The sequence below is a fragment of the Amphimedon queenslandica genome, unplaced genomic scaffold, assembly GCF_000090795.2.
Source record: "Amphimedon queenslandica unplaced genomic scaffold, v1.1 AMPQUscaffold_12840, whole genome shotgun sequence".
Classification (NCBI taxonomy): Eukaryota; Metazoa; Porifera; class Demospongiae; order Haplosclerida; family Niphatidae; genus Amphimedon; species Amphimedon queenslandica.
The window spans coordinates 1811-11678 of NW_003546924.1; the positions used below are offsets into that span (position 1 = coordinate 1811).

A 9868-nucleotide genomic window follows, 5' to 3' on the forward strand; every position below is an offset into this window, starting at 1 on the left:
CACGGACGTTGTCCACCAGGGAATCCTAGTTTCCAATCCCGGTTACGTAGTCTATAATATCTATGGTATTATTTATTACATAGATATTAGAGTAAATGAAAGGGATTGGAAACGGAAGCGTGGGCGTAGCCCAACCTCCATTCATTTGTATTGCTGCTAGGCTGACAGAGGCTCGTTGAAATTTTTTGTCACAATTTACCCGGGCCTTGATTTTCTTTCTTTTAGGAGCAATATCTCGCAAACAAGTGTTCCTATGCAAGTGAAATTAATGCATCAAGAAGCCTAATGTTTCCTCTTTATAATTCTGTTTTCTATTGTATAGATAATTTTACCATGTTAATGTTATGGCACTTTTAAAACCATAAAATGTATTTTTGTCATTATAATCCCTTTTTTGAAAACAAGCTAGAGTAAAATGCAATATCTTTATAATCATATGAAAGAGTTTCCATTTGCATATGGAATGATACTAGTTAAGGTTAGAATTCATGAAACATGAGTTTGTTACTACAGAAAAAGGGCGAAAAGTGAAAAAATTTTGTTGTACCTATAACTCGTTGCAAAATAACGTTGTAGAAGTAAAAACCTTGCTGCAGGTAGTCCAACACTTTCTATATGGAACGGTAGGTATATCATAAGTAAGCGTCCTCTTGGATCTCCACAAATATCCTTCAAAGTCCTTGCAGTCCAGCCTCACTAATGGAGGAGATGGGAAATCAACCAGGTATTGGGCCGGTAACCAATAGCAACATCAACCAGCCTACGCCCCCGTTTCCAATCCCTTTCATTTACTCTAATATCTATGTTTATTATAATCACGAACACCACGCCCACTTTCTTAGTGTCTTCAATCGTCAGCTCACAGGCCGGGCCACTGCAGACTGCACAGTTCAATATGCCTCAAGAGAAGTGCAAAATCTGCGGCCAGCTTGAAGAAAAATGCGAGTGTTTCTCCCAAGAAAAATGTGGAAGTTGCAAAAAAAAGGAATCCGAGAAGGACGGGGCGCTAGGGGTGGTGGCACCAGTTGAACTATCCGCCACGGTTATAGGGCCGGGCCGAGGGCAGTGGTTCTCCGGCTTCTCATTTAAAACCGTGATCCTAAAGTGCAGGAAGTGTGACTGGCACGATGAAAAAGGTAAAACTGGCAATGTATTGTGGAAGAGCATACAGTGGATAAATTGTGAAAGTTGCAGAAAGAGGGAAGCCGAAGCAGTGAAACTTAAAGCATTGGAGGAAAAAGACGAACAAATTTCTTATGAAGAAAAGAAATTAAATGATCAACTGAAGCAGAGGAGACTGGCATTTGAAGAACACTTGAAAAAAGATGAACCGCCAGATGACATGATTGCTTTATTAACGCCACAACCAATGGCGGGCTGTCAAATGCATATTCAGAAAAAAGCCGCTACTAATGTCAAGAGTTTCAATGATTGTGAACAGCCTAATGGGCCTAATCAACCCATGGCCTCAAGCTTAGATGAAAAGAGAGTTCATGGGGATATCTCTACTAAAATCGAAAACAGTCCATTTCAAAATTTAGGAAGCAATGGCAATGACATGATGCCACAGCAGGGTCATCTGAATTCTGATTTAAACCATGAGACTCCAAGCCAAAATCTGCAGCATGAGGCTGAAAATGAGCATTTGAAGGCTGCAGAAGAGCAAATCAAATTAAGGGAACAGTTGCTAGAGAAGAAAGGACATGAAGCAGCAATAGAAGAAGAAAAGATGCAATCTAGGTACAATGATGAACAAGAAGAAAAAACGGTTCGTAGATTGATAGAGCTGAATGAAGTCAAGATTCAAAAGTTTATGGAACTTAATACGCTCAGAAAAAAGCATGCACAATAAGAAAACATATAGCTAAAAAATATCTTTTATTTTAAAACTATAAATGTAAAAATAACAGCATTCGTGTATATATAGTTATATCTCTCATGAATTGGAATCAGATTCAGAGTGGGTTTCCTCAGTTTCTTTGATCATAAGGCGGTCCATTAAAGATTCACTCAGTGAATCAAGCTTTAAAGCTGTAACAGGTAGCAATAATGATCGCACATCTTCTGCACTGACTTCTTGTCCATTTTGAAGCATTTGTTGTACAATCTTTGCTCTATTGTTTTCTGCTTTCTGAATAAGTTTCATCCTTTCTGATTCTACTTTGGTTACAGCACTTGCAACAGATTTTATTTGTTCTTTTTTTATCTCTGCAGATGTATTAATTTTTTGCATCTCTTTTTGGTGAGCTAATTCAGCCTTTTTGTCATCAATTTTCTGCTTCTCATTTAACTCCCATCTCCTATGTTCCAATTCTTTGTCTAGTTTATGTTCTTTAAAAGTCATGTCTCTGTCTTTCAATGCCAGTTCCTTCTCCTTCTCTGCATCCATTTCCTCCTTTCTGCATAATCTACATTTTCCTATCGACTGTGCAGACTTAAACCATCCACTTTCTCCTTCAATTCGACCACAGTTCAAGCACTTCACTTGAGGCATACCAGAGTATTAATTCTACGACTACGCATACGTGATAAGGTACGTAACGCCGTATAAACGTACGTCGAGCCATAAAAGTGACCAATCAAAATGCTAAATTATGTTGTTTACTGTCTCGTCCCTAAAAGTCCATTTGCATTCACCTGAGCCCAGGAAGTGATTACAGACCCCACCCAGTAATTAACACAATGCAATAATATTGAGAAAAGTATGGCTGTACTTTCTGCATGGGTTATACAACCAACTTGGAGCTAAAGAGCTACAGCTGCTTCTTAAGTATCACAATAGATGCGGCAAAAGGAGAGGAATGCACTGGTATGCTTATTTTTACAGTAGAACTTGTAAGTCAAAAGTTATAGCAAGAAAATGAGGGCTCAGGTGAACACAAATGGACTTTAGTCTCGCGGGCCGACTACTGGTTGGGGCCCGCGCCCGTGAGACTACTCGTCCCACCCCTTCTAGCTATTATTAAAATTACAAGCATAATGAAAGCCACAATTATTTAAAACGTGCATAACAATTTTTCCCATAATCGATCCTAGAATGCATCGCAAAGTAAAACTATAAAAACCAGTCATCAATGGCAGCCAGTTTTATAGTTAGAAGCCTGAGAAACTAAGCAGAGAGAGTACCCGTAGCTGTATGGCATAAAATAAACTATGCCAAAAATATATGGCATAAAAGTACAAGGTATAACTAATGGCCAGTTAACCCTAAAATGAGGAAGAGAAGAGTTTATGCATTTGCAGCATAACAATTTAAATGAGATAGCGAGAGAGGAAATACTGCAGGCTGAAAAAAGTGACTGATGAAGCTTGTTTACTGAAATGAGTGCATCCAAAAATAGTGATATACATGTATTAATGATTTATTGTCAGATGTTGGTAAATGGTGTGAAGCACTTCTGTACACTAAAGTTTGTGGCCAAAAATTTCTGCAAATGTTGAGGAAATACTTTTCTATCAGGCCATGGCCATGGCAGGCTACAGAAAACTATATGTGCTTGTTTAAACTACTCAATAGCAGACTACCTTATATGGCTGGCTTAGCAGCAGTGATGTGTGATAGACTTTGACTATGCCTACATGTATGCCATGTACTTCAGTCATCAAAATGGTCACTTGAGTTGCTATGAGCTCGTGCATTCCTGCATTTAATCTATTATTGATAAGAGAGAGGCTGATGAGGGAAAAGAGGGAGATGTACACAATATCAGTTTGTTTAAACTTATAATGAAAGGTCAAAAACAACAAAATTTACAATGTCTCTACACCTTGTGTACTATTTATGTTCTTAAAATTGTTGAAATTTTTTGTCTTGTTCATTATTGTCGTTCTTTCTTGTGTATATTCATTTCTTCTTTCTAACCTGGTTCGGGTTCCTATGCCAAGCCCCTCCCACTCGACCACGCCCTCCTCCGGCACGAAACGCTATCTGTGCTCCACGACTAGTAACGTCATTAAAAGAAAACGGAAATGATTGACTGATGTAATCTGGGTCTAGTGGGTGTGGTTTGTTCCGAGAACGAGGAAGACAAAATGTGAGTCTTTGGGCCAGAGAAAGGAGGAGCTGATCAGGTCTACGACCACCTTTAGGTAATGGTAAGGAGTACTAGAGGGAGAGAGAGAGAGAGGAAGGGAGAGAGGAAGGGAGGGAAGGAGAAATGACTAATACTACTTACATTATTCATTGAACATACATGTACAATAATACTAACAATAATCATAGGCCACCCAAGAGAGTCAGAAAGCATATTCAGTGTTTATACACTTCAGCAATTCTGGGAATAGTACCCACATAAAATATTCATGAGGTTGTTGACACTGAACAAACAAATCATTATTTAGCATGTACATGAAACAAATAATCATTAGGTAGCGAGTGCCAGATCATAAAGCAACAAAGCAGTGTCACTTGAAATAACATAAAAACTTGTTGATCAACAAAACATTAACTAGGGCTTTGCCTCCTCACTATGCCGTGAAGTACATGTCCACTGTACATGCAAACAAACATATTGCATGTATACTAAATAATACACACAAAACCTCAATAATGTACATAGTGACCTTTACACTCCATGTGGCATGTCATGCAAAGGCTAGTATAAAATTATGTACACTATGTACATGTAGTACAGAAAGTACTGTGTAATAGAATAAGGGAAAAAGTGCCACATACTGTATGTACATGTATACTATATAATATGGAATATGCATACATGTACATGAACAAACAGTACAGTATACTGCATATTGGTTTATTTCAAATTTTCAATGCATTAATAATTTCGGAAAAAGCATCGAAATATACGTAGCTTCTCTTAATAACAGACACCTCATAAAGTCATAATGGAAATAGCACTAAGTGTATAAAAAACCTTAACATAAAGGACACCTATGTGATCTGTATAACTTCTTTTGAATAAAAACTTTATGCAATCTCCATTATTCAAAAGTTCCACCATAATGTACAAGTACCTTGTATTAATGACTTACTCTGAGTCCTTTATCACTGAACTGTTTATCACTGAGTGATGAATAATGAATGAGGCCATCTTTACCAACATCAGCTAGCACTTTAATCATTGACTTGTTGCCACAGTTAGGACAAAACAACAGACCACTTTTAAAATAAACCCTATTAATAATAATAAGTATAGGTTTATTAGGTTATACACCGAGGTAGAGGTTTCTATGGTATTTATTAACTGAGCGACGCAGTCGCGAGGTTAATAAATACCATAGAAACCGATACCACAACCTACATGTAGGTTAATATGAAAAATAATTGACCTCCAATACTGCAATTTGATTGGTCAATTGCATTTTGGCATGGTAGAATAACAATAATAACAAAAATAATAGTAATAGTAATAATAATAACAATTGTGTTTGTTTCTTAACAAAAATACTAATTATTATCATTACACTGGTTGGTGGGTGCTTTATTATAAAGTTGAGATTTTCCCATTAACTACATGAAGGATTGAATATATGTACAGTTGAATAATAGGAAAACATTCAACCCCAAAATACAGTCTCATAAGTACATGCGCACTAAGTATGGAATAAATATATAATTGTATGTTTACCTTTTCTTGGCTTACTTGAAGCAGGCCTTGCATTGTTGAGCGTAGGTTCTTATTCTCTTGATTAACATTCCATCAATGGAGACAACATTAAGACCAATCCTGTAATAGGACATTCTGAGAGAGAGAGAGAGAGGGGGGGGGGAATGAAGAAAAAATAGAGGGAGAGAGGGAAAAGAAATACAAGTACATGTACATGTTTATGTGGGAAGAATAAGAAATTGATAGTAGTCATAATAAAAATAATGACCATTAAAATGCCAAATTCACAAAATTTAATTCCTTCCAAAATTTCCTACTATACAGTATATAAATTCATTACAGATGTAGGTGCTGTACATGAATATTTTTACACCAAATGTATACATGAATACATAAACCAAATGTACATGTACATGTATGCTAATAATACTGCATTGAGTAAGCCCCTCTAATAAACCACAGTAATTAATACATGCACACTGTACTAGTGAATATTACCTGCATAGCATAGTCAGTGGTCATACAGCCAACAGATATCTCATCAATAGTCTCCTCCATCAATCCACCAATACCATCACAAACTGACTGATAATTATCAGGAGTAATCCAACTATCATCATCATCCTCTCCCTCTCCTCTTTCCTCCTCCTCCTCTTCTTCTATTTGCTCCTCAAGACTGTCATTAGTTAGTGCTGTATCTTTATCTCCATCTATAAATATGTACATGTGCATCATTATGAGTGTGTGTGTAGATTAGAATATGAAAAAGGCAATTTATTTTAAGCATCATTTGAGGTGATTTTGGGGCCAGTTTTTGGAAAAAAAACCATAGGCTATAGCCTTGGGTATCTTTCAGACTTTTGGCAATTTCTTAAAATGGCTGTAACTTCAAAAATTGAAGCTGGAATCAGTTCAAACTTTCTACATAGCATAAGGACATCAATATGTATCAGAAAATGTAATAAAAATTTGGGATGATTTCCGAGCCATTCTTCCAAAAACCATGGGCTATAGCCCTGGGTATTTTTTCAAAAATTGGCCATTTAAAAAAAACGGCCATAACTCGAAAAATTGAAGTCGGAATCGGCTCAAACTTTCTACACAGCATAAGGACATCAATAAGTATCAGAAAATGTAATAAAAATTTGGGGTGATTTCCGAGCCATTTTTTGGAAAAAACCATGGGCTATAGCCTTGCATATTTTTCAAAAATTTGCCATTTTAAAAAATGGTCATAACTCAAAAAATTTCTACTCTTTTTTAAATAAAATTTTTGAGGGCTCTGTTCCCTTTTCACTGGGCTATAGCCTTGGGTATTTTTCAAAAATTAGCCATTTTTAAAAACGGCCATAACTCAAAAAATTGAAGTTAGAATCAGCTCAAACTTTCTACATAGCATAAGGACATCAATATGTATCAGAAAATGTAATAAAAATTAGGGGTGATTTCGGAGCCATTTTTTGAAAAAAACCATGGGCTATAGCCTTGGGCAATTTTCAGAATTTTGGCATTTTCTTAAAATGGCTGTAACTTTGAAAATTGAGGTCTGAATCAACTCAAACTTTCTACAGAGCATAATATGAAGATACTATTAGTCAATGGGAATAGATATAGTACAGTCTTTACCTTGTTCTCTTTCTTTCCTCCTTTTAAGTGTTTTGTTCAGTTGATGTGTCATCACATTCTTTATTAATATCAACATCATTGAGGGAGTCACTCAATGTTGCTTCATTCTACAATAATAAATAAAATTAATAAATAAAATAAATAAATAAATAAAGAACAACAATCTGGGGGTAATTTCAGAGCCATTTTCAGAAAAAACCATGGACAATATATAGTCTTTGCTTTTTACCAAAAACCTGCTACTTTTAAAAAATGGTCACAACTCAAAAGAAAATGTAAAATAAAATGTTTTAGAATCACATTTTAAGCTACACATTGTACATGTACATGTGTAAGTATTTGAGTGACAAGTAGATCAGAAGAATTGAGAACGAGAGCACTAAAGTGCATACCCTCGCCACAGTCTGTGTGTAACAATTTTAATAAATTAAGAGAAAAATAATTAGTGAAAGTTTTGACACAGAAAAGAAGCTTCAGCATGTAAAAACTTAGTGAATGTTTTGAGACAGTGATTTTTTTTGTTTTTTAGCCAGAGAAGAAGCTCCAGCATGCTTGCTGCACTGCTGCAGCAATGTAAAGGTGTGGCTACAATGAAGGTGTGGCCATAGATAGTAGAGTAAATGAAAGGGATAGGAAACTTCCGTTCCCGGGAAATCAAGCTATTTACCCTAGAAAGCGGAGGAATCCGGATACTAGTATACTCTAGCTGTTATTTTCCATCGCCACAATGGGCGACTAGCCTGACTAGGCCTTAATTCGTCCCTTGTAATAGCAAAAGTATGCTTCACAAAGACAAGATAATGGGCGGAAGACCCAGAATAACTCATCTAGATTCTGTATCTGAAGTCTCTTTAGTCATTACTCGTTCAAGCAGTGAGATAATGGTACCCAACTAAATACGGAAAGTTTACTTGTTTTTGAGCATAAAATGTCGAGAAAACAAGCTTTTGGAATTATTAAAGTTGGAAGACCTAAAGAAAAGAATTCTTTAATAGGGGCTTGCTTTAAATCTTTCCTTTATAATATTGCTTTTGAGATAATGGGGACCAAAGAGCAAACTAGTACTTTTTTAACTTTTAATCGCTAATAAATGCAATAGAAGAGCGTAAATCTTGCTATTTTTGGCTACAGCATGATAGTGGCATAACAGCTGATTTCTTTGAAGTATCATATGGCACTGCAATCACTACTATGCAAGTGCTATAGGTGAGAATCAGTGCTGCAGAGATGGAGAGAGCAAGTCTGGCCAGGGGTAACTAGCTTAAGTTGCTAGGCAACCTAATAATCTCAATGGAATAATCCACCCACGCAACGGAAGTTTCCTATCCCTTTCATTTACTCTATTATCTATGGTGTGGCTCAATCAAGCCATGCTCCACTCGCACACACAGTAATGGTGACACATGGCTCTAAGTGGTGAAGAAAGCTTTAGTTTTTCTTGACTTTTAAACAGTTTAGCATACATTTGTTAGGCTCTATTTGTTGCATACAAACGTCTATTGAGCCCCTGATGTTTAAAGACTCTGGCCGCTACTTCAGGAGAAGAGAGCCTCGTGTAAACTCACAAAAGTATGAATTTTTGGGCTACCATATCTTTAAAACGAAGATGATTAGAGCAATTCCTCTCATATTAATGAAAGATGAGGCTTTGCTTTATTGTTTTATCTGCCCAGTTGCTCTTTTGCTCACACTATGAAAAAGTTGTCGGGGAACCGACCTACGTTTGGCGACTTTGCCAGCTTCTTACTCCACGGAAAAGAAAAGTATAGCATTCCCAAGACGAAGAATAACTTTTTCTAGAGCCAGTGTTGATTATAAGACTCTCCAGGACTAGACAAGAAAGCAGTGTCAGCTCAAAAGTGGAGGCCAAGCGAACACACACACACACAGACAGGACGACTGCTTTACCCTCGCTTCCACACCTACGCGTGGGCTCGGGTAATAATTATTTCTTGTATAGTCTTACCTTCTGTGGCTTCTTTCCAGTGTAGAAACCAGCTGTAGAATAAGGTATCCTCTGAAAATAAAATAATAATAATAATAATAATAATAATAATAATAATAATAATAATAATAATAATGATTATTAATGAGACTAAATTTTATCAAGCAATTATAAATTTACATTGTATATTGACTGGTGGTTTTTATTTAATGAATTATTGATAGTTCCACATATATCAAAATGACTGGCTCTATAAGAAGTTCCTTAGCCTTCCATTACATGAACATTAATAAGTAATTACATATAAATTACAAGTTTAAAATTATACTGATATTTTTCAATTTCATTGTATTTATTCCCTTACTTGTTGTTCTTTGTTGGTTTGTATTGGGTCAGTTCTTAAATTGGTTCCTCTTTGAGGCCCTCTCTCCTTCTCCAGCTGGTAAGTGAGTGCAATCAGTCGAAGATCAACAGCTGATAGACTTTGATAATCACCAGTCTTCTTAGAGAAATCAGTTACTAGAAGAGAGGGAGGGAGGAGAGAAAGATAGAGAGAAAGAAAAAAGGCAATTTTAATAATAACATCACTCAATCATCAAGTAGACATTAATCAATGAACTTGTTAATCAAACACACGAACACAACATACTCTATAACATATGGCAATACTATAGTAATAATTTTAACAGTATTTACAAGTATACATACATGTACATGTACATGTATGTAG

General features: G+C 36.1%; 1 protein-coding gene across 2 annotated transcripts in view; it reads right to left on the minus strand.

The window, feature by feature from the left end:
• Positions 1 to 3747: 3747 nt before the first annotated feature.
• LOC109586554 (RNA-binding protein NOB1-like) overlaps positions 3748 to 9868 on the minus strand; it is a 7268-nt gene continuing 1147 nt past the window's right edge. Inside the window, exons 2-8 of one of the 2 annotated variants that reach the window (XM_020002755.1) lie at positions 9503 to 9657; positions 9160 to 9210; positions 7194 to 7300; positions 6066 to 6277; positions 5604 to 5702; positions 4993 to 5134; positions 3748 to 4105 (exon numbers count right to left, since the gene is read on the minus strand). In XM_020002755.1, coding sequence (XP_019858314.1) covers positions 3845 to 4105; positions 4993 to 5134; positions 5604 to 5702; positions 6066 to 6076 — 513 coding nt within the window. In that variant the 5' untranslated portion in view covers positions 6077 to 6277; positions 7194 to 7300; positions 9160 to 9210; positions 9503 to 9657 and the 3' untranslated portion in view covers positions 3748 to 3844. The remainder of the gene's footprint in view (positions 4106 to 4992; positions 5135 to 5603; positions 5703 to 6065; positions 6278 to 7193; positions 7301 to 9159; positions 9211 to 9502; positions 9658 to 9868) is intronic. The other variant, XM_020002756.1, reaches the window with a different exon arrangement.